This window comes from Trachemys scripta, chromosome 6 (assembly GCF_013100865.1).
Source record: "Trachemys scripta elegans isolate TJP31775 chromosome 6, CAS_Tse_1.0, whole genome shotgun sequence".
In the NCBI taxonomy this organism is placed as follows: Eukaryota; Metazoa; Chordata; order Testudines; family Emydidae; genus Trachemys; species Trachemys scripta.
The window spans coordinates 122,899,428-122,925,272 of record NC_048303.1 but is presented as its reverse complement, the minus strand read 5'-3'; the positions used below and the strand labels follow the sequence as shown (position 1 = coordinate 122,925,272).

General features: G+C 44.0%; 1 protein-coding gene across 2 annotated transcripts in view; it reads right to left on the bottom strand.

The window, feature by feature from the left end:
- Positions 1-25,845, bottom strand: part of GAK (cyclin G associated kinase) — a 77,452-nt gene that overhangs the window by 7,595 nt on the left and 44,012 nt on the right. The window contains exons 19-24 of one of the 2 annotated variants that reach the window (XM_034773817.1): positions 25,203-25,361; positions 23,037-23,528; positions 19,742-19,912; positions 9,563-9,700; positions 8,373-8,414; positions 2,265-2,495 (exon numbers count right to left, since the gene is read on the bottom strand). In XM_034773817.1, coding sequence (XP_034629708.1) covers positions 2,265-2,495; positions 8,373-8,414; positions 9,563-9,700; positions 19,742-19,912; positions 23,037-23,528; positions 25,203-25,361 — 1,233 coding nt within the window. Of the gene's footprint in view, positions 1-2,264; positions 2,496-8,294; positions 8,415-9,562; positions 9,701-19,741; positions 19,913-23,036; positions 23,529-25,202; positions 25,362-25,845 lie in introns of both variants that reach the window. The other variant, XM_034773816.1, reaches the window with a different exon arrangement.

The following is a 25,845-nucleotide window of genomic DNA, read 5'->3' as shown; positions in this document are numbered from 1 at the left end:
TTTTAGCCTCTGATCCTACCTCATTTTCACTAGCATTCACTATGTTAGATGTCCAATCACCACCAACCTTCTTGGTGAAAACCGAAACAAAAATATCATTTAGACCTTCTGCCATTTCCACATTTTCTATTATTGTTTTCTCCCCCTCATTGAGAAATGGGCCTACAATGTCCTTGGTCATCTTCTTGCTTCTAATGTATTTGTAGAATATTTTCTTGTTTTATGTCTCTAGCTAGTTTGATCTCGTTTTGTGCCTTGGTCTTTCTAATTTTGTCCCTACATACTTGTGTTATTTGTTTATATTCATCCTTGGTAATTTGACTTAGGTTCCACTTTTTGTAGGACTTTATTTTTTTTCTTTTTTCTTTTTTGAGTTTCAGATGATTGAAGACCTCCTGGTTAAGCCAGGGAGGTCTCTTGCTATACTTCCTATCTTTCCTACGCGGTGAGGTAGTTTGCTATTTTACCCTTAATGATGTCTCTTTGAAAAACTGCCAGCTCTCTTAAAAACTGTTTTTCCCCTAACGCCATGTCTACACTAGCGAGCTTACCGATGCAGGTGTGCTGCTGTCGGATAGCTTGTGTAGCTGCTCTATACCCACAGGACAGAGCTCTCCTGTAGACATAATTAAACCACTTCCAATGAGCAGCAAGCAGTAATGTCGGTGGGAGAGCCTCTGTCCACACCAGCACTTCTGTTGGTGTAACTTTATGTCACTCAGAGGGGTGTTTCACATATCTCAAGGGACCATTCAAGGTTAAGTGGGTTATAGCTTCCCCCCCCCCCCTCCTTTCCCGCTCTATGACTGAAGAGGTGTTAACAGGCCACTTAACACATTTCAAGAGACCATTCAAGGTTAACTACTTATGCTAAACAATCTACCCCCTTGTACTTAGCTGTGGCACTCTGGGCTTTTTGATGCTTAGGGCTTGGCTACACTTGCAAGTTAGAACGCATTAAAGGAGCCCAGGGCACACTCGCTCACTACCCGTCCACACTGGCAAGGCCCGTAGTGCACTGTGACTCCACAAGCTAGAGTGCTGCTGGTACTCCACCTCAGCGAGAGGAATAACGTTTGCTGCACCCCCGCTGGAGCTCCCCTGCGTCACTGTGAACGAGGTGTTGCATTACTGTGCTCTGATCAGCCTCCGGAAATGTCCCATAATCCCCTTAAGTCAAGCGGCCACTCTTGTCATTGTTTTGGATATGCCCTTTCAAAGCTCCGTTTCTGACAGCTGGCTGTTTAGCTGCTCCAAGACAAAGCAACCATTAGTGTGGAATGCTGCGTGTGAGAGAGAGGCGGGGGGGAGAGGGGCTCTGCTGCTGTCTGAACTTAAAAGACAGCATGCGGACATGCTCTCAGTTCCCCCCAAACCCACTCTCTCCCCCCACATACACACAACACACTCCCTGTCACGTCACACCCCCACTTGAAAAGCACGTTGCAGCCACTTGCATGCTGCTCTTTGTGGCCGTTGCAAGAGCTGCTAATGTGGCCACACCAGTGTGCTGTCAGTGTGGACAGACTGCAGTGCTTTCCCTACTGCGCTGTCCAAGGGCTGGTTTAACTCAAAGCGCTCTACATCTGCAAGTGTAGCCATGCCCTTAATGAAGACACTACCTATGCCAATGGGAGGAGTTCTTCCATCAGTGTAGGTAATTCACCTCCGAGAGGTGGTAGCTAGGTTGATGGGAGAATTCTCCCATTGATCTAGAGCTGTCTATACCAGGGGTTAGGATGATTTAACTGCATTGCTCAGGGGCGTGGATTTTTCACACCCCTGAGTGACAGAGTTATAACTGACCTAGTTTCCTACTGTAACCAGGCCTCTGTGTACATTTCCCAGATCTGAAGAGCTCTGTGTAAACTAAAAAGCTTGTCTCTCTCAACAACAGAAGTTGGTCCAATAAAAGATATTACCTCACCCACCTGTGTCACTAATATCCTGGGACCAACACAGCTACAACAACAATGCATATTGTCATGCTAATATCGATCAGGAACTGCTGGTAGGCAATGAGAGATATCTGAGAAGTGGACCTTTATCTGAACACAACTGCTTAAATGCCACTCATGTTATTGCTATTAGACCTCATTAAATAACAAAACAAAATATGAAGCCTGTAACATGACTAAAATAAGTTCTTCAGAACCTTTCAAAGCTTCTGTTTTCATAAAGCGCCAGAACCATGCTTGTAGAGACCACAAGGACTTCATACGCAACACGCCATTATAACTATAGTTCCAGGAAACAGAACTTACCAAAGCCTGGAGCTCGGATACCTCTCTCTTCTCGACCTCCAATAACACTGAAGTTCACGGTATAGTTGGGTTTACTCTGTGTGCTGGATTTAGCTTGCTGTGGTTGAGTGTGGGACTGCCACGAAGTACCTGTATTTTGTGGTTTCTTTGTCTGCCACTGATTCCCTCCTTTCTGGGATGGAGCTGACTTCTGACCAAACCCACCAGCTGGGAATCCACCACTGGAAGGACCTGGACAATAACAGTGCCTGATTTAGTTGCAATACATTTTAAAACTTTTTGACTACATAATACCGTCTCGCCCAAGTTCTGGTCTGATGCCTACCCAAGTGATTTAATAAGAGACACCCTTCAATTTAAAGGAAATCTAATGTAGAGAACACGGGTGTCTGAAAGTGAAACTTAATGAGAACAGTTTCAGCAGAGTTCGAGACAATATCGCAGTTCTAGTCTGGAACCCACTACTGTGTGTCAGTTATTCCATCTCAAACCTCAACCACTTAACTGTCATTTTGTGACAACTGCTAACCCTGGTCTGATCAGTCACCACACAGTGCACTTCGGTGGATATATTCAACACAGAAAAATACATTAGGTTTTCACTGCCAACTATTCACATTTAAGTATTTACTAATTATTATGAGAAGGATGCTGGGAAACTCCTCTCAAACTCAAGAAAAAGTGGTGTGCTCTGAAGGCACTCCCAATAAAATCCATGCCCTCAAGCTTCCTTTTGTGTATTACTGTTTTTAAATAAAGAAGTCTTCACCAGATCGGGGAAACGGCTCTAAAGACTTTAAAAAAAAAACACGTTAGTAACGGGCTGTATACAAATACAGAGAAAATAACTGAACGAGGTCTGAGCAGAGAAATTGCTTTAAGAACAACACTGAAGTACGATATATACACAAACCCAACACACTAAAATTATCTTGAATGATAAGCTAGCATTATCTCCCTAATTAAATCACAGACTAGATTTCTCTAGTACCTCCCATCTCTGCCTGGAGAGTGGAAAATATATTAGTCCTCTGTAGCTTTGCCAGCTACAACGGAAGGCCTGATCCTCCACTGGTTACACCGGCGTAAGCCCAGTGTAATGGAATCCAGTTCTAAAGCTTTAGTTTCAGCACTCAGCATGACAAGCAGGGAATGATACTCCTAGCCAAGCTCCACCCAGACTGCCTTTATTTGACTTCTCTTTCCTTCAGACACCATTTCTAGAAAGCGAGTTTCCTTGGCAACTGGCACGTGGCCAACAGAACACTTCCTGGCACAGGCCCATTCAACTGAAAAGTAGCTTGGTAGTTGAATTTAAATGCAGTATTATCATCCAAATTCAGACTGGAAAGAGGAAGGTCATGTTCTTTGGAGGAAAATTCCTTTAAACCTGCTACACCTCCATAAAGCAGATCTAAACCACTTCACACTGGAATAGGTGTAAGCCAAGTACAGATGGCCTTAGACATCCAAACACAGGCAGGAATGCCCTTTACTTCACCATTTACCCCGTACCCCACCTCTACAAAAAGTTACAGTTGAACTGTTTTGAGAAAAAAAATCAGAACAGAAGGCCCTGCACGTATGAGTCTATTTGCAGCTTTCTATAGGACACTGTTTAAATTTGGCTAATTTTACAGACAGTACATTCAAGCATTGACAATATTCATAGTAAAGGCAATAGGAAAACACTTTGTTGTGAGAAACCTTATATGGTACACGAACACGCAGCAAGCTTCTAGTGACAACCATGCAAATTGCTTATATGGAATAATTTGACACCCTCTACTCTGGTTGTCACAAATCATTATGAGCTTTAATTTCTCCGACACAATCTCCCCACTACGCCCCACTGTGGTGGTTACAAGTGGCTGGCCGGCTCTTGCAGTCTGATCCTGAAAGCTGTGCACAGAGGGGTGCAGAGGTATTTTCTGCATTTGCAGCTTGCTTCTGCATCTCTTCAGATGATGGCCAATGAGAGGAAGGGGACAGAGGTGAAGGAGGGAGCTGATTTTGGTGGCCATACTGAATGGGAATTAGTAATGCTTGGTTTAGTTTTTATAGTAAGGGCGAAGTGATGATGTTTCTTTGGGATGATCCTGTAGTGCAACAGGGCCATAGAAGTTCCCTAAGCAGCTAGGCTGCGAATTTCCCCAGCATAGACCTAAAGCCTCAGGTGATAATGGGCTGGGCTCTCTCTATGGTGCCACGTCTTCAGGCTGCAGCGTGAGAGGTGTGGCCAAAACGCTTCTACATCCTGTTGTAACTCCCCCACTGGACTCTGCGGCACACTGGCCTAGATTATGGTTTGACATACACCAGTGTAAAACTGGGGTACCGCCACTGTAGCCGATGGAATTACATTGGTGTACAAGGTATGAGGGAGGACTGAATCAGGCTGACTAGGACATACTAAAGTGACAAAGCTATTAAGATAAAGGTGTGCATGACATTAACCATATCATAGTTGTTTGGCACAGGGTAACCTAATGGGGATGGTATAAAATGAAGAACAAAGTGTTAGTTACATCAAAACTATTGAGATTATCTAGCAAAAATAATTTGCCAGATTTGCCATTGGCATGAAGTAAAGCAAAACAGAAGGGCGTTGGCACTCCTGCAGCATCTAGCGTCTCCCCAAGAGCTTCCACGGTTGGCATATAAACAACATTTTCTCACCTCCCCAGCACACAAGGGCCTTCCATGTTTCTGCGCCTTTGTGCGTCTGGCTGCCTCGGACAATGGCAACGAACCGCCAGGCATAACAGACTGGCACAATAGCTCATTTTCCCACTGAAGCAGCATCCCAGCAGAAGCACCTTGAAGTTATCAGGTAAAAGGTGGTGGATCATCAGCTGACGCAGAGACTTCATTAGTAACTGCATGTGCTGTATTGCCACATGCAGCGCAAGGACCAGGCTCTGATATCATGACCTCTGTGCCTGGCCTCCCCCATCTCCCCAGTCTTGCACTTGCAGTGGAGCGGAGTGAACTGAAATCTGCTCTCAATTGCTAGAGACGGATTCCATCCAGCTGCACTATCACAGTGTCGTTCTAACACAGCAGCAGAAGGAAGACACGGGGTGGGGTGGGGTGGGAGGTAACAATTGGAGTGGGGGCCATGGAGAAAGATCAGAGTGAGCCAGCACTTCATGGCTCCATTAATTACTGCTTAAATTAACAAAAATCATGTTTTAAGCTTAACACATTTTTCTTGGACAAAAGCTCTCTCAACGTGAACTGCACTGAGACTGCAGACGGGATTCAAATAGGAAGGTGTAGAAGCTTCCTTACTGATTCCAGCAAGAGTAAGAACTGGACACAGCCACAAAGACACTCAAAAAATTCAGCAAGAAAGCAGAGTCCATGCGGGAGACTGACAATCCAGAAGAGGAGGAAACCGGATGCCTCATGCAGATTTTAATGCAAGGTAGAAAAGACCTGGCTTCTCTGATTAGGTTGGCACATATTTTCCTAGGGAGTAGGGACCAGGGAGTATACAGACAGATAATGTAGGGGAATGAAAGACCACACACCATATATACTTTGCTAATTGTATCAGAGGTTTCTTGCTTACCCTTGACTTCCAACCCTCTGCTCCCAGTGCCTGACCACCTCATCTCACCTCCTCTCACTCACTCTTCCAACTCCAGCTCCTTTTCCTTAGCATAAAAACTTGCACTAGGACCCTCACTTCTCAAAAGGCCAGTCCTTAACCCCTATTGCCTCGCCAACTACTGGCGTCTTTCTTTTCCACTGCACCTCCTGAACAAGCTGTTTATAGTCACTGCCTTGATTTCCTCTCCTCCAATCCATGTAGATACCCGGCTGTGCAGCCTGTGCACTTCCCCACTCCATTGGATCAGCTCTTTCTAGCTCTCCAGTTACCTCTTCTTGGCCAAGTCAAAGAACTGTCTTCACCCTCCCTGAGCTTTCTGCTGCTTCTGAGAGTGTCAATCACTTTCTCCTTCCTGGATTTTTACCGCCGTGGCCTCTCCATTTTCTGGCTGCATCCGAGGGCTCTTTCAGCATCTCCTGTAGCAACTTCTTCTCTTCCTTGCCTTCACTGTTGTGAGTCCCTCAGGGCTCTATCCTCAGTCCCCTCTTCTCCCTGAGTGACTTCATTGGCTCGCAGCTTCAGCTACCACTTCTACGCTACCACTCAAACATGCTCCCTCCACTCCTGTCAGCTTCCCTCTGTACCTTACACAATATCTAAAGGTCTTTCCAAAGCATCGTCCTGGATGCACTTCCGCCACCACCAAAACCCAGCGGAGCTACTTCCAAAACATTTGCCACTTCCTGTTATCAGTAACCTTTATCTACACTCAGGCTCACAAGCACAAGGCCATTTTAGACTTCTCCCCCTTCCTCCCCTGTACATCCAAGATAGCACTAAATATCATTACATCTTGCCCTTTATTCCATTTCATAAACAGTACAAAAAAAAAAAAAAGTCGGACAATTCCTTTCTGTCCTGTCATCACTGCCTGCCTTGGCTTTAATAACCACCTCCTCTCTGGCCTCCCTCAGCACCGACATCTTTCTTCTCAAGTCTGCTTAAAACTCAACAAAAAAACGTTAAACTTGTCCTTTCCTCCAAAGCCCTGTGCAATGTTGCCTCGAGCAAGTCTCAGATTTTCTCACCCATGTCTCCTTCTGACTCTGCCAAGTACGCCAGTCGCACCACCCAATTTGTTTTCTTCTATTCCAGAACCCTTGCTTTCCTCCTGGCTGCCCCATATGCATGGAACGATCTCTTGGTCTGTGTGCTAGTCCCCACCCCTTCCCAAAGACCTGCTGCTTTCATAAACCCCACAAACTAACTCCTTCTCAAATGCTTTCTACATCCCATATTTAATGGGCAGTAGACACCTGAATGGGTTTTTAAAATCATTTTGAGATACCACCTCCCCCAAATCGCTCAGTGTATCTTCTCTCTTACGCCTGTCTTTTGGATAAAAAGCTTCTGGGGTAGGGACTAGCTATATATTTGAGTCTTATACAGTTGCAAAGATATGGTCAGTACATAAACATTAACTCATAACCAAGTAGTTGGTTACTCTTTTTCTTGATTGAATTTGCTGCAATATGGCATGTGGCTATTGACAAAAGGAAGCGCTAATCCAGGTTTCTGAGGTTTCCTCTTTAACTCAATACTTGCTGCAAAATTATACACAAATAGTGAAGAGAAAATAGCTAATTTTAACAGTACATACCAAGTCTGTAAAGTTGGGTGTAAATTTACAGATGACATACACTGGGTGCAACTCAGGAAGTCAGACACTGAGATGGCATGTGGATAAATACTGAAAAATTCTCACTACTAAATAATGATTCATAAATTGATCATAGAATCATAGGAAAAATTTCTGAACAGAGAATATCAGGGTTGGAAGGGACCTCAGGAGGTCATCTAGTCCAACCCCCTGCTCAAACCAGGACCAATCCCCAACTAAATCATCCCAGCCAGGGCTTTGTCAAGACGGACCTTAAAAACCTCAACCCTGTAATGAAACTCAGTGTAACACTGATCATGTGTGAGTACTGAGAGACAGTTTAACAAGGAAGTTCTTTAAGTTCCTGTCCAGAGTTCAACCATAAACCAGTGGAGAGAGATTACAACTGGCCATGTATTCTGTTTCCTTTTTTAAAAGTTACCAATATAAAATAAAGAGCAGTTTAACATTTCTACTAACGGCGAAAGCAGTTTCAGAAGTTCTGCATTTCACAGTTGTCCTGGTCCACAAAAAATTAGGGTCATAAGTAAATAGGAATTGCCACACCAGCTCAGACCAATAATCCCATCGCTGACAGGACAACATGCATCACAGGAAGGTGCAAAAAACCTCCCGGTGGGCAATTCTGGAATAACGTGCTCATTCAGAAACGTTTTTCAAACCACTTCAGTTAGAAGTTGAAGCATTAAAGGGTTTATATTGCTTCCAAGCTATGTTTTCAAAACAATTTCTGTGTAGTAACTGGAAGTTATTAGTTGCTTTATTCTTTTAAGAAAACATACAAGATTACCTGGAAGACCAGATTTAAGGTTAGCAAGGTCAGCAAAGGGGTCGAAGTTCTGAGATTTTGGTTGGCTGAAAGACAAACCTGAAGGCACACTTGTCTGGCTTCCTGTAGTAAGAGCTTGGCCTGTGTCATAAAAACAAATATGAAGTTATGTCCAGGGCACACAGATGGCAGGGGATGAAAATATCCACTTAAAAAAAAAGGATGTTGACAGAAACTGTCTCCCTGATTCATAGCAAATTGCTATCAATATTTTCTAGGTAGATTCTTGTCGAAGGCCTCTCCTCCAAAATTCTTCTCAGGGCCACCCAGAGGATTCAGGGGGCCTAGGGCAAAGCAATTTGGGGGGCCCCTTTCATAAAAAAAGGTTGCAATACCATAGTAACATGTATTTGGAAATGTAAAAAATAGCCATTCAAAAATTAGTTTTAATAATTTGAAAAATACACAAAATACATTATTTAAAAATATTAAATGCTTTAATGGTATGTATACATTTGCAATTACATAATGGGCTGTTGCTGGGTGATGGTTGGTGCCAATGGGCTGTCACTGCCTGGGGGTGGTGCTGCTGTTGCCCAGGGCTGGGTGGGGAGCTGGGCTCTGGGTCTGGGGGTGCCTGGCTCACAGGGGCTGGGGCTCAGGGCTATGGGGGGAGTCTGGCTCAGAGGGGCTGGGCTCAGAGCCGGGGGTCAGGGCTGTGGGGGGAGGGGGGCGGGGGGGGGGGAGGGGGAGAGGTGTCCAGTTCAGAGGGGCTTACCATGCTGCTTACTCCTGCCTCCCCCCTCCTTCGGAGCCTCAGTGCGCCACATCCAGGAGCACCGCTGGACAGCACTGCAGTGGCGTGGCTCCATGGGACCTGGAGCCCCGCTCCCTTACAACGCGGCTCTGAGCGGGAGGAGCTCAGGCCACACCGCTGCAGTGCGGTCCAGGGCTGCTCCTGGACGCGGCGCGCTGAGGTGCTGGGGGAAGGCAAAAGGGCAGCCTCCAACATTCTCATGGGGGTCCCTGCAGGGCCCGGGGCAAATTACCCCATTTGCCCCCTCCTCTGGGCGGCCCTGATGCTTGTTGTATGTTACACTGTTAGCTTTTACCATGTCTATAACTGTCAGTACGTTAAAGCCGAGTGCTTTAATGAGACTGTATTTAATGAACCACGAGAGTTGCGTAAGGTTGTTCTGTTGTTTTGGGTGGCTGAGATGACTGATATTCGGAGTGCACACATTTTCTTTAGCAATAGAAATACACAGTATATTTTTGTTGCATAATACCTTCAAGTGCAGGCTTCTTCGGCTGTTGTGATGCTAGGTTGGCTGTAGCTGGGGAATCTGCCCAAGAATCCCATCCACTTAAAAGATCTGGGTGGCTTGCGGAGGAAGTCATTTTAGGTAGGTCCGGAGCCAAATTTCCTAGAAAAAAATTGCGAAAATTGTCAGTAACAAACCCACAGTGGTAACTGCACTTTTGGGCAAGAGAACTCAAGACTGCTATCTAGATTCCCAGCTGGGTCACTATTTGGCCTGTTTACATTTCCTATATTAGTACCAATTATTAAAATTATATAGTGTTGCTGCGTTCTGCCACTGGGGTACTTGAGATGTAGCTTTGATTTCTATTTTCAAACTTTGCTGAGCAGGCCAAAATAAAAGTACCTTCATTCACAGCCGCTGCTGTTAAATTAACACTTTAGCTCTTCCAGACTAAGGGATCATGCACGGGTCACTGCTTCAGGGTCCTCATCTGTTTTTTTTTTTTTTTTTTTAAACAATAGAGCAGGTGGCTCCAAACCCGCAGCACTTTAGGAATGGTGCTCCATACCACTCAACAGCCCAGGAACTACCAAGCTGGACTGAGGGAAACTTGCTCTCCTAAAATGGATTTACATGGGCTACGGGTAGTGCCAGTGGAGCTCCATGTGGGGCAAAGGTTTGTTCATGGGCTCAATACCATAATGACCACATAGACAGCTGAAGAGCAGGGCACAGCAAGGTATCTTCTGCTCCATCTTGGGAAAATAATTTTAGGGACACGTGAATCTTTTGCTCCAGGAAGAAAAGGTGGAGAGTGAACCTTCAGGCCCTTCCCTCCGTACATGCAGCAAAAGAAGAGAGTCTGTCCTGATTCAAAATGCAGAATGAAATGAGAACAAAGTTAGACTGAAAAGGGTTTGAGGGGACCGTCCCATTGACTGCCATTACTCGTGTCCCAGCTAGAGTATTAACTTAGAACTGCTTCCTTCTTCTCCACTTCAGCGATTTGTGCATTTCACTGATGGAATAAGCAACTCATATACATGATGCAAAATATCTGGTGTCCTTTCAGAGTCAGAAGTGCTAGATACGTTGGCATTTATTAGTAAATAACATTTAGTGCCTCATGTTAGCTTTGAGCGTTCCCTCCAACAGTTTGCTGAGAAACTAACATACAGGAATACACCTCTACCCCGATATAACTCTGTCCTTGGGAGTCAAAAAAAATCTTACTGCGTTATAGGTGAAACCGCGTTATATTGAACTTGCTTTGATCCATCGGAGTGCGCAGCCCGCCCCCCACCCCACCCCGGAGCACTGCTTTACTGCATTATATCCGAATTCATGTTATATCGGGGTAGAGGTGTAATACACAATTTTGCAACGCATTTGTGCTCTCTCTTTTCTTGACTGCTAGGGCAATGGGTGACCAGAAATACAAACTGCAATTGAAAAGTTCTTTGGTGAAGCTGGCATATAGTTTAGCATCAACCCAGGACAGCTACCAGAACAAGGCACTGTAACCCAATCACCACGACTCAGGAAAACATTGAGAGAATTGGAAAAAATCAGTCTTCCAACTCCAAAGAGCCTCACTTTTTGGAGGCTGAGAAAAGACAGCACCATCACCCAGTGTGTGTGGAATACTCTGAAAATCTGGTTTAACAGAATATAATCTGAAGCTCCGTATTTGCTAAGTCTCCTTTTTCTAGTCCCTTATGTTCAAATTGTTTAATTTAAAAAATTAAGTCCGTGGCACTTATGGTTGCAAAGAAATCCTTTAAAATAGGAATTATGTGTAACTGACTTGTTCATCTAAATAGAATGTTTACTCTGGATCCTAATGAGGACACCTTAAAATGTCAGCACTGAAGTATCATACCATCCATTCAATCTCAGCTACCTCACCACTGATCATTTTAGCAGATTCCTCAAGCCAAAGTACTTCTCTGTTGCTGCATGTAACAGAAGACATCGGGATAGAGGACAGCTAGTTTCTGATAAAGATTACAAGAGGCAAGTGAGCTAGGGTATAATATAGCTCCTAAGTGAATAGCCATCCTCTCTCTGAAGAGATTGAAACTACTTGTTCAAACTAGTCCCTCCAACAGGTTATTCCAAGTTGCAAATAACAGCAGGAGACACTCAAGCCTACACTTGTTTAACTTCTAATTATGATCAACTATTATAGCTCTTCCCTACAATCTAATGAGGTCTGGTGATTATTTACTGCTCATGAAACTTACTCATTCCTTTATTATTGAATTATACGCACCCATCATTGCTCCGACACTGAGTTCACTCCATCTCATTACAGTGGATTATTTTAATGAACACGGACAATACTACTAATTCACTTTTTAATGAGTTTAAAATTGCTTCTCGATTCAAATGACCCTAGCTGTGCTTGTGTTTTGCTCTACATGTCCGTGGTAGCGCTCTGGACATGGTCTCTCTCAATCTCTCGCTAAAGAAGTTGCTCTCCTTTGCACTTGCATTTCAGGTCACCGTTCACCAGTCTGTGCGTCTTTTCACTCAGTGGGTTTTGCCTCTTACTGTACAACACTCCCTTAAGTTAACAGCACTACAATTATCTTCACATTCTCTAAATTTCTTATTAAAATAAATGCATAAACCTGACCACAAGGGGGCGGGGGGGCAGAGAGCCACTTCAGACACCGTACTGAGGAGTTTTCATTCTGGAGGTCAATCTGAGAGATCCCTAACAGCAACCTACCTCCCCCATTTCTGCTGGGTTTTATGGAGCCTGCGAGACACCAGTTTGCTGCCAAAGGAAATCTGATTACAAATGCTGAACAACAATCTCATTAGGGAATCACTGAAGAGGAGAAAAATGGGCTTTTCTGACTCTGAAAGGACACAAATATTTGGTGCCCTTTCAGAGTCAGAAGTGCTAGATACATTGGCATTTATTAGTAAATAATATTTAGCACCTCATGTTAGCTTTGAGCGTTCCCTCCAACCGTTTGCTGAGAAACTAAACCAGGAATACTACACAATTTTGCAATGCATTTGTGCTCTCTGTTTTCTTGACTGCTAGGGCAATGGGTGACCAGAGATACAGACTGACAGGAGGGATCAGAATGGTTCTATCTGCATGTGACACACAAGCTTGCAATTGTAGAGATCCATTTCCTGGTTCGGGGGAAAGGGAGTACCTGAAACCTGAGGATATTTCTGTTTCAGTGAATGAGGATTTTCTTCACCATGGCGACACGCACCATCCTTGCTGCCAGCCAGCCTTTAAGAAGCTCTCCAGTGACATGAGGTTTAACAGACCACTATTCAGTCCTTGCGAGGAGGGGGCATAGCACAGCCTTTTTCATCAAGAGTATAATTGACCTGGGCTGGACTGTAACCATTACAAAAGTATCTGCTATCCATAACAGCCACAAAAGAAGAATACAAAAATCCAATAGCAATTCACTCATCCATAGAGTAAAAGATGGCTCAGTACAAGTAATATTGGCTCAGCTTATCTATGGAACACCACACCTCAATGCTAAGCAACGTCAGCTGATTTTCTAAAGCCATTAGTTATGGCAAAGAAGAAATTTCCTACCAAATGTTTCAGACATTGGGCCATCATTAAACATGTGCAACAGAGCCAATGCTACTGGGGGAATTGCCACAAAAAGTTCAATTAATGCTCCCCCCACTAGCCGGGGCACAGCTTTGATGGGGCGGGAACATTGGAGACTCTTTCTGGGGCAGGAAAAGATCTGAATTGGAACAGCTGAGGCAGTATGCCACATGCCCATTCCTCTTCTCCCCCTCTCCTCCCTGCCTTCACTGGGTGGGGATGGTTATTTCTCTCTTCCCACCCCATGGTGCAAGGCTTAGGGGACAAAAGCAGGGGACCACATGCTGCATCTGGCCCTGTTGTGTCCACTGCTGTTGCTAATGGACAGTTGGGGTGGTGCTGTGACCAGGTGATTGGCTTCTGTCTGTTCCTTGCTTGGGCAGGGGGGAGGGGAATTTATACACTTTGTGGACTCCTTTCAGCCACATCCTTCCCACCCTTAATCTAGTTGCTGGATCTCGGGGGTGCCAGGAGCTTGGTTTATCGCCAGTTTGGGGTTCTGAAAGGGATTTTGCCCATATGACAAAATTGGCACATTGCTGTGTGGGCTTTTTCACCTTCCACCTGGCATCCAGAAGGGCTGGTTGGGGAATTTAGGTTACAACTGCTGCAAGGCAGGTTCCTGTGAGGTTGGTGGGTAGAGGGTCCAATTGATGTCATCATAGCCTGAGGCCTGCATCAATACACACAATTCCCTCTTCACTCCAGTCTCAGCTCTGCAGAAAACTGTATCCATCACTCGTGCTTTTCCTGCATGCTCTGATCTCCACTGACTGCCCCGCCCCCATCCACACCCCTGCCCCCTGAGCACCACCCCAAACTTCCCTGCCCTCTATCCAACACCCTTCCCCGCCCCCTGCTCCCTGCCCCCTTACCGCGCTGCCTGGTGGCACTACAACTGCTCCACCCAGAGCTCCAGGACAGGCAGCCACGCCGCCTGGCTGGAGCCAGCCCCGCTACCGTGCAACACATAGCACCGGGTCAAGCCGTGGCTCTGCAGCCCCGCCGCCCACAGCATTGCGCCGGCGGCGCAGTGAGCTGAGGCTGCAGGGGTGAGGGAACAACAGGGGAGGGGGCCAGGGGCTAGCCTCCCGGGCCAGGAGCTCAGGGGCCAGGCAAGAGGGTCCCGCGGACTGGATGTGGCCCACGGGCCATAGTTTGCCCACCTCTGTCCTAAATGAACATAGTTAACTGCATGAAAAGACAACCTCCTAATGGGAAAGACTGCCTTTGACTGCCTTCACTGGCATCCTAGTGCTTCCTCTCTCATTTCCCCCGCAGACTGACACCACTGGTGAGCTCAGTTTTTATGTGGGTGAACTGTACTATTTTTCTGTAAACACTGGTTTGTATGATCTTTGGGGCAGGGAATGGTCTAACTAGGTAACTAGTTTTGTAAAGTTTCAGAGTAGCAGTCGTGTTAGTTTGTATCCACAAAAAGAACAGGAGTACTTGGGGCACCTTAGAGACTAACAAATTTGTTTGAGCATAAGCTTTCGCGGGCTACAGCCCACTTCATCGGATGCATGCAGTGCAAAATACAGTAGGAAGATACACACACACACACACAGAACATGAAACAATGCATGTTACCATACACACTATAAGGAGAGTGATCAGTTAAGGTGAGTTTTATCAGCAGGAGAGAGAGAGAGAGAGAAAAAAAAAACAACAACTTTGTAGTGGTAATGAAAATGGCCCATTTCCAGCAATTTGCAAGGAGGTATCTTGTTAGTTTATACTGCAGATTCAGTGATTTTTAATACTTTTGCCCGTTTGCTTTGCTCCATCCTGCCTACATGACAAAGTGGAACAGTGTGGCCCAGTTCCCCTACCTGAAGTGCATAAGGGCCTTTAGGCATTGTCTAAACTACACAAATAGACATATTTTATCATGGTTGCGGCCTAAACGGTTTCTTTTTGCCTGTGCAGACAGAACATCTTGCAGCCATGTTAAAATAGCCTCGTGATGGGGTATACAAACCCACACTGGGACAGAAGGAGTAAAAGGGCAATACTGGGCCCAGCTAGCCCCGCCCCTCCAACCCTACAGAGCCTACTCCAACCGGAAGCAGAGTTGAAAAGGGAGAAACCCAGCACAGAAGTGGGGAGAAGTGCAGAGCTACCCCTGCGGGCTCCTGGAAAAGGGATTACAGACGCCTCCCGGAAGCACCAGGATGCTATGCTGAGCCCAATGAGGCTAACGGTTTGGTTTCCTTTTTATTTTCTTTTTCCTTATCTGGGACCAGAAGCGGAGGGAGCAGTGGTAGCAAGCGACCCAAGGAGGGTAAAACAGAGGGTTCACTCCCGCCACACTCCAGGGGTCAATGTTGCTGACACTTTGAGAGCCTTGGGTCAGAGCGTGGTGGAGTGGGTGGACCCGCTCTCTCCTACTACTACCCTTCCCCCCGCAAGATGAGTGGACGCTAACCACTAGGCCACCTGGCCCAGCAAGGATGCTACTACAATCCTGTCATGTCTAGGCAGATGTATCCATCAGGATTCAAGTGTCAGTAAGCCTGCAAGCACTTCTTAAAGACAGCTTCATATCTGCTATTGTTATAACACCTAACATCACTGTAAATGAAAAGTCCCATGTTCAACTTGTTTCCTCTGACCCTACACAAAGTGCTGCCAACTGCACAAGTTTGCTATTCCCTTGAATAACCAGGTAGTTGGTTTCTCAACTGTCCCAAAAACCCATATAAAATATTAGCAGGGAGCAGAATGCCTTATTCGAGGAATTCCTTCATTTTTATTCTGGGTATTATTTAAAGGGCATCCTATTAGAATCTGGAGGGGTTTTTTGTTTCGTTTCTTTAAACTAGTCAACTCAGAATTCAGGTTGACAGTCCCTTCAAAACAATTCCCTAAAATGGTGTAACACGTCTTTTTCAAAACCAGGATTCATAATTGTATTTTAACATGGTCAGCTCTGTAGTGTAGACAGAACTTGTGTGGCTCCAGATAAGCCGGTTTCCAGCAAACTAAACTGAAAAAAGTTGGTTTACTTTTTTGTTACAAAACAGGCTGGGACAGTAGGTAGTGCAGTACATGTACTGTAATTGTTCAGACACATTACACGATAGGTGAACTAGTCTAGACTTTGGTATGGGCTTGCTCCCTGTGACTGTGGCTGATGAATTCAGGCAACCATCACAACTCCACCAAGCCCTTCATTCATCAAACCAACGCATGACAGAGAACTACCCAGGAAGCTGTGAGAGACAGCCTCTGAGAGTCAGATACAGGGTAGGATTCTAAATCCATGCAAAGGCCTTTTCCCCTTGGTCTGCTCTAATTTCCTACCAAAAAATTCCTCTTCCGAGCGACACTTGTTATCTAAGTAGATACTGAAACTTTCTATGCCATTATTTTCAATTGCACAAGTGATGATTTATCATCAGACAGCCTTCATATTGATCAGTAATACAGCACCTCAGCTGAGAATATGCAAATGGGCCTTACCATTGTGTAAAGAAACAAGTATTGGGATACACCTTTAAGAGAAGAAAAAACTCTTCACTGTTTGGTATTAGTCAACAATCCCTGCACTTCTATATTACCCCTAGTTTCAGATGTGATTCATGAGAATAGGTAACGTGTATATTCAGTTTTCCTGCATCATTAAACAATTGCATCTTGCCCTAAAGCAAGGAAGATTCCCCTACACACATACCTGGCATCTGCTTCAATTTTGCAAAGGGAAAATCATTTTCAAGTAATATCTTGCTTTGAAATGATTCCAGTGTGGGTGGTTTTATAAACTTGTGAGAGCATAACATGATAATTACACTGATTTACAATATAGACAAGGTATGTCCAGCCATATCCCTTTGATTGGCTTCTCATTTTAAGGACAAACTAGTGTGGGATCCAATATTGCCTTGCCCAGTTTTGGATACCACTTATATGTGACTAATAGTCAGATTGCAATATGGCACACTGCAAAGTAATCTAGTACTACTCCATCAAGTACAAGAGGTTGTCCCAAAAAACCCTTTCCATAAAGCAAGCTTCTGAGAAGGAGAAAATGCCCCTGATGTCAACTAGAGGAAAAAACAGAGGTGAGGAAAAGGTATTACTATCCCCTTACTATCACCCACACTTTGTAAGCTCACTCTTAACTGTATATAGCTCACACAACCATTTTTCTGGTTCCACATATTTATCCTACCTAGCCTTGTACTTGACTGCATGGCAAAGCTGAAAAAGTTGCATGGCTGACCTTGTGCCAAACCACAACACTTCCTCTGACATTAAAGGAAACGAAATCCCCACAGTGGCAGTGAGCAGTAGTCATAGGACCCACAGAGGATATTGTCCAATATGCCTTATGATATCTGGCCTCTGTCTTGGTGTGCAGAAACTACCTCTCTTCCACAGGGAACTTCAACGTTTTAGCAAAATTGTGTGCACCTCGCCTGAGGGAAGGGCTAATGCTATTTGTCATGTTAACCATCTAGCAGGATCTCTTCCTGAGACAGCAAGAACTACCCAACTTAAGAAAATGGAGAACTGTGCCCCTGAAATGCCATGGCACCTATAACCTGACTCTAAATGGGTCCTTTCCCACTGAGCTCCTGTTTTGACATTGTTAAATTATATGGGTGGGTATTTCACTTTTACAAGCTTTTGAATACAGTCTAGTATTCACATTACAGTAATCTCATAATCACCACCAGGGCCCTGCTCTGTTTAGTGCTGTACGAAAGTAAAGTGAGACCTGCACCCTGCCTCAAACTGCTTACAACCTGGGGACAAGAGGCAATAAGTGAATAACAAAAGGGGACAGCGAGTGAAAACAAACGAACAGTTATATCACGTGGTTAAAGACTAACCATTTACACAACTTGATGGGTCCAAATTAGACTTCAAGAAATATTTTAAGGAGCCACAACAAGTGGTAGCCATCTGTGCTCCCTTAACATCCGCTCCCATCCCCAGGAGAGAGTGACCTAAGCCCACGACCTATAGTCTTCTTCATTCATTTGCTTCGCCTTCTAGATAGGCCACTCCCCAATCTCCCATTTACCTGACATCATTAGCCCTTTATTTAAAAAAGATGCAGACTGTTCCCACAACTCTAAGAGGACGAGCCCCTTTAGGGAATTAGCATCTCTGAAATTTCCAGTAAGTGGAGTTTTAGAAGAGTATCCTTATGCCAGGGTCTCTCATTATTCCTTGGGCGATTCATCATGGACATGGGGCATAGCATTGGTTTGTTCTAGGTAGGAAGTACAGCTTGAGTTCACTTTGCTTGTGCCCATTATGATTAAAAGTATGTGCACAGATATTTCTCGCATTTAGAAAACTCTGAGATCTGTGGCTAAGGGTGGCTAAGCTTCATTATCCTCGTTTTACAGCTACGGAAACCCAAAGAGAGGGGTTGTGAAATTTTTACAGAAGATCAACACCACACCCAGAATAGAACTAAGTTTTTCTGAATGGCAGGCCAGTGCCCTATCCAGGGACTACCTTCACAGAAAGATGTTCATATACCGATATGGACGGTGCTGTATTTTTTATTTGCTCCGTAATTCAGACACGTTTCTAACACAGATTTCAGATTTTACAATTAAATTAAAATCTGAAGGTGCAACTATTATGGCAAATTTACTGCATGACAGTTATACTTCTGAATGACATCTCATTGAATATTAAAAAAATTAAATTGAAAATCCACAAAGATTAATTTTAGCTTTATTCCAGAAACTGAGAATTTCAAGGGTGACACAGAATTCTTGTACCTACAGTTTTTAATTAACAGGGATATATATTTTTAAATGTTTACAGTCCAAATCAAGTAACTTAACTTGTTTCTGTTTAGTAAAGCAACCATGTAGTCTACAACTTCATTGGATAGTATCTGAGTTAACTGACAAATCTAAATGGATGATTTAATCTTTAAATGCTGTTGAGTTACTTTACATCATTTTAATTATTATAACTAACTTGGATATAGTGTTAAAAGGAAGCACATGGAGAAAAGGATTTTGCCTATGGTAGCCGGAAGAAACCATTGAAACAAATTAGATTAGCTCCAAGTATTATATAATGTAGCCTATAAATATATTTTAACAAAATTACTTCAGTACAAGTAGTTCCAACTAGCCTCAGTTCTGAAATGTTTAAGGAAACAACATTCTTTTATCAGATCCTATTCCAGAATCACTTGTATTCCTCTACTCTCCCTTTCCAAGACCTTAAGAACCTAATTCAAACCTAAGCATGTAAATCACATTTACATTTAGTAATCTAGGTAATTTAATGAGATTGAAAACACAACACTCGGTGTAACCTCAGTTCTACACTGTCATCTTCCAGAACAAAATTAAACACAGGATTAGCAAAAGATTAGCAATCTTAGCAAAATAATTGTACCAAGACTTACTACAGTAACACTATACAGGAAATACTACCAGCTGGACATGTTCATCTGTGCACAGGGAACATGGAGCTTATTAAAATAGCAGCCACAACAAGAGGATCTGTTAGACGCTAATCAACCTTGACTAAACTGAGAGAGTAAAGAACTAAACCCAGGGAAAGCCACAGAAACCCTTACCAAAAAATCATGCCAAAAGCACACTTACCTAAACGTAAGAAGTCTGAGCTGGAAGAAGGAGGTGGTGCGCTGTGTGTGGAAGGAAATATACTAGATGTAGATGTTGCATTTGGATTAAGAAAGGCTCCAAAGAGATCAGAACCAGACAAAGTCGGCTTCTCAGATCCTGATGACATTGTGAATGGGTCAAATGGATCAGCTAAAGAAAGAGGCAGAAAACAAAATTATCTTGAGGGCAGGTGTTACTGCAAATAAAAATCACAGGAAAAACTTACTTACACCCTCTTGGGCAGGGGCAATAGGGTGAGGTCATGGGTGTCAACTGACGAAGGCTTTTGAAATTTCTCTTCTTTCCGGCAGGAGACAACGATCGGTCCCTGCCCCCAGACATTAGTACTTACATGCTATTAGACAAGCAGAGCATTTCAGCCAATCACAGTCAGGGAAAACAATTATCCCTTCCAACGTAAATCCTTACTGACACTGTATAAAAACTCAGCCACAACGCTAGTTTTCTCTACACAAGCCATTCCCTCAATCTTGAGTCATTCATTTCAGATCAGCCCACATTTATCCAAAAAGTCACATTAGTAGGGAGATCTAAAAAGAAGTCAGCAACAAGATAGGAATCCCAGAGCCCCAGATAAATTGTAACCAAAGTGGGTTGTTAAACTAGCAAAAACAAAACAGAACAGCCACAGTACAAGGAAGGCATGACTAAAGGTGATTCATGTTCATCGTGCTGACACACGAGCTGGAGAAGGCAGCAGCACAGTGTCCAGGAGGGAGCTACTTCAGTGACCACTGGCAGGGAGAGAACTAACTGGAACAGTATTTATACCCAGCAGGGGACGGCATGTGATGGCCAGCAAGAGGCTTGGCTCAAGCTCTGCCCTGTACCAGTTGCCCTCAAGGGTGAATGAACTTCAAGAACTAAGGGACTTCTACCAGTCTGACTCCAAAAAACTAGAATCCAGGAGTGATAATCCGGCCCTGATGTGCCTTTAGATAACATGATTATATTGCATATGATGCTGTAAAGCATGTTATCCTGAACACGGAATCTCATGCACATACAGCCTGCCTTTTGCTTCAGCATGCAGGTACAGAATCTCAGACACTGATCTGACTTAAGAAGGTAATATGCAAGTTGAAAAAAAAAAAACAGTAGAAGCACCAGATATACTCATTCCTGTAATTCAACAAAACTACTATACAACTGTTACTTTCTTTATATAATGTAACAATAGGTTGAGGTGCATTTCTCAGTGCTTTCCCACGGCTAAGTTATCAAACAAGGAGCGCATAGTCAAAGGATAAACTACACTGACTATCAGAGGGGTAGCCGTGTTAGTCTGAATCTGTAAAAAGCAACAGAGGGTCCTGTGGCACCTTTAAGACTAACAGAAGTATTGGGAGCATAAGCTTTTGTGGGTAAGAACCTCACTTCTTCAGATGCAAGTAATGGAAATTTCCCGAGGCAGGTATAAATCAGTATGGAGATAACGACGATAGTTAAATCAGGGAGGGTGAGGTGCTCTGCTAGCAGTTTAGGTGTGAACATCAAGGGAGGAGAAACTGCTTCTGTAGTTGGACAGCCATTCACAGTCTTTGTTTAATCCTGATCTGATGGTGTCAAATTTGCAAATGAACTGGAGCTCAGCAGTTTCTCTTTGGAGTCTGGTCCTGAAGTTTTTTTGCTGTAAGATGGCTAACTTTACATCTGCTATTGTGTGGCCAGGGAGGCTGAAGTGTTCTCCTACAGGTTTTTGTATATTGCCATTCCTGATATCTGACTTGTGTCCATTTATCCTCTTGCGTAGTGACTGTCCAGTTTGGCCAATGTACATAGCAGTGGGGCATTGCTGGCACATGATGGCATATATAACATTGGTGGACATGCAGGTGAATGAGCCAGTGATGTTGTAGCTGATCTGGTTAGGTCCTGTGATGGTGTTGCTGGTGTAGATATGTGGGCAGAGTTGGCATCGAGGTTTGTTGCATGGGTTGGTTCCTGAGTTAGAGTTGTTATACACTGACTATATCTTTTATGGACTCCTGCCAATGAGAGAAAATGCTAAACCTAAATAATTTTATTTATTCAAACAACTCAGCAATAATGAAGCAGGAAATAAATATTTCAGGGATCATATAAGTTATCTAGAATGCAGCAATGTAGCATGTAATTCTAGCCTTCTGTCCAAATCTGATGATTTTTGTGCATTTACGTCAGATCCCTTAACCAATTCCCAAAGAAAATGATGTCATTGTAACAGGGATATTTTAGAATGACATTTACAGTGATGAAACTGGCAAAAAAATTGGGTTGAAGGAACATTTAATACTACATTAAGCTTGAAGGAATTCTGCACTCTAGAATTAAGACTAGTTCTAAATCAGGAATAAAACTGATGGATCCTAGTTCTTTTAGCCCTCTTAATAAAGGAAAGCGGGACTTCTATTACATAAATCAAAATAATTTGTGTTCTGAAGATCAGGCAGTTGGCAAGGTTTTGCTTAATTGTATATTCTCCTTGCACTTTAGTCTTATGTAGGTGCGGATGCTGAATTATGTGAGGATCAAGACCTACCACTGGCCCAGACCTGTCCACACATTGTCAAAGAATCAGACCAGTAACATCCAGTAGTTCCTTAATGATGTGTTAGTAACACTTCTTGGAGCTCCTGTCTTGTGACAGGGATAAATGACTGTATAAAAGTGCAAGACTCAGTAATGATCGAGTTGTCGTCTTTCACTCAAAGCTGCTATCAACCTCTGGAAAACGGGAGGAAGAAATGGGTAATCATCCTTTCATGTCTTGGCAATGTAAGTTCTATGTACTTGGGTCCAGAGAGGAACATAAAACAAATCAACACTTTTGCAAGCAGAACAGCACAAGGTTTTGCTTTTGTATCGATTTTTTTTTTTAAAACAAAGTGAGATGAATTTGTGTAAAACTCAGATGAAACTGTACTTCAAAGTCATGAAAACAGGAAAAAATGCAACACTGCAATGTCATATTTTGAGTAAAGGTGGCTTTTTCAATGAAGGTTGTAAACTTGAACCATGTGAAAAACTGCTAAGTGTTATGAAGCAATTATTCTGTCATAACAGACCTTTCACTATGTACTTTGTCTAAGTATTATGTGCCCCTTTCGCAGATTCTGATGACAGACTGCAACAGATCTTTTAGATATAGATCAAAACATGGTACTAACATAGTGTACAAACAGAAAAATAGTAAAGCAGCTAATAATTATTGCCTCATTCAGTTATTCACACTATATCACAATTCCGAAGTAGAGAGAACTGAATTACATACCAGCAGAAGACAATGCTGTGGGTGGAGATGTACTCTGGTTACTAGCTGAAGGCTGAGGTTGACTGCTGAAAAAGAAGTCTGCCCCTTCTCCTAGAAGGTCCCCAGTAGACTCTTCTGAAACCTGCGATGTGCTACCCACAAACAAATTGTTCAGTAAGTCTGCGTTGCTAGAGGAGCTCTTCATATCTGAGGCAGTTTGATTCTGCTCTGATGGAACATCAGAGTCTAGTCCCAATAAATCTACGTGGTCTTCCAGCTGAGGTTCTTGTGGTTGGGCAGATGGAGTTTCAAAATTAGCTTCAAAAAATATATCTGCATCTTCTTCTGGAGGACTGGGTTTTTCTTTTTCTTCAACTATTTCTGTTCTTCCTTCACTAGGAAATGCAGCAAATTCTTCATCTGATGGGTCACTTTCATCCCTGTCATCAATCAGTGCGGGATGATTATCTTTGGACAAGCGGTCCTCTGCTCCAGACTCTGGATCTTTTCCTTCTATTGAATGAATAAAAACAGATTTACCTTTTTATAACACCTAAGTTAAGAGAATTCTCCTGCTCAACAAGGAGAAACCAGGTTCAAGTGCCAGGGTCTGAACTTAAAGTTCCTTGCACAAGAAGGCTCAGGGGATAGGGACAAAGAAGTGAAGTGCCACTAGCTTGCCCTGCTCAGAAAAGGAGGGGCGGGGGGAGAAGAGAAGCTTGTTTTCCTGCAGCCACTAGAGGCCACGATTGTTGCTACTGAGCACTAGCTACAAATGCTGCCCCCACCCCGCCCCCCATCCCCGGCCCCTCGTGTCCTTCCATCCTCAGAGGCAAATACCCCCCTTCCCATAGGGGAAGCCAAGGGAGCAGAATGGCTCTGACTGCCAAGAGCACATGGACCGGAAATGTGACTAAGTAGTATATTCCTCCACCACTCAACATGTGCAACTATTAACGCTGCACAATTAAAGCAAACCCTTTGTGCTGGCCAAGGCGATATGATCTGAGTTGAGGACAGGAGTGAGACACTGGGGAAGAGCCTTCAGACTGACACTCCCCTGTGGGACACTGAGTAAATTATGGTTTAAAGGGCTTTGTATTGTACTGCCGCTCTAAAATCAGTAGTAACACTATCACCAATGGCTCCCCAGCAATTTTGCTGTCAAGTGCTGGGGAAAGCCAGGAACAGCGTGGAGACACAGGGCTCTCGGAAAACACCAGAGCAGGCAGGCCATGTTTTCAGTCTAGACCTACTCAGTTCAGCCCAAGCCAGAATTTCTTGGCCACTCCACCTGCTTGCTTTGCAGCCAGCATCCACAAAGGAAGGGGGAGGATACAGCCCTGCCTCAGTTTGATTTGTGAGCAGCAGTGCATGCCTATTACCTTTACTTTATGCGGATTTGGAGATCCCAAATGAAGCTGGACAGCAACATTCGCAGACCTGAAAAGCTCACTCTTTTTTAAATGGTTTTTACTTGCACTCTGATGAGGCAACACACAAAACTGAAACAATCATGATCTGTCCCTTTGCTTCCACTATGTATGTGAAGTTTTGGAACAGCCTTCCAAGGGAAACAGTGGGGGCAAAAGACCTCTCTGGCTTTAAGATTAAGCTTGATAAGTTTATGAAGGGGATGGTTTGATGGGATAAAGTGATTTTAGTCAATAGGTCAATAACGTGCCATCGCTGGTAATTAGCAACAATGGTCAATGATGGGATATTAAAAGTTACTACAGAGAACTTTTTCCAGAGGGTCTGGCTAGAGAATCTTGCCCGCATGCTCGGGGTTCAGCTGATCGCCATATTTGGGGTCGGGAAGGAATTTTCCTCCAGGGTAGATTGGCAGAGGCCCTGGAGGTTTTTCGCCTTCTTCCGCAGCATGGGGCAGGGGTCGTTGGCTGGAGGATTCTCAGCGATTTGAAGTCTTTAAATCATGATTTAGGGACTTCAACAGCTGAGTCAAGGGAGAGAATTCTTCCAGGAGTGGGTGGGTCAGCTTTTGAGGCCCGCGTCATGCGGGAGATCAGACTAGATGATCATAATGGTCCCTTCTGACCTTAGAGTCTATGAGTCTATAATGTGCCAACGCTGGAGCAATCCTTGCAGGGGTGTGGGGGGGTCAGACACTTGAAGTATTGCACAAGAGATTAGTCCTTTTGGTAAATAATTAGTAACTTCACCTACCTTCCCAGTCCAGAGTATGGAAGAAGTTATTTGCATCAGTGCTGCTGCTCTGTGGAGAGTCCGGCTCCGTGGGTGCGCTTTCGGGAGACTGTTCGGATTTGGACTCTTCTGCTTCGTACTGTGCTGTTGAACCTGGCTGTCTAGGCAGCTCAGGTTTACCTGTCAGATGGAATTTCAAGCCAAAACCCTTAGACATACAGTTCTGACATTGGAAAAATTCAGATTGTGTCAATCCTAGCATGCAGCACGTGGTATCTTACTCAAAAACATATCAAGGTGGCAGTCAGGAAATAACTCTTGGTTGGATCTCATGAGCAAGCTGCTAGTCTCTGTGTAGGAAAAAGCCCATACAGCTGTGAATTTAGGATGGAGTTTTAGCCCTGGTTTCAGCCACACATGTAACAGCTGTGAAATTAAATTAAGGTATCCGACTTAATATTCTAGTAGAGTTTTATGTCCTATATTTAAACTGATGTGACTCTACTCAAGTCAGTTGCCATCAATTTCTGGTTCTTTACTGCATACCAGTAACACTCTGAAGATATTACAAAATAGACCAAGGTGGACAGGAGGGCTGTGAACAAATCACAGCCATTTCAAAACAGGACACAAAGATGGCTCCGTTTCCCTTCTCCCACAAAAA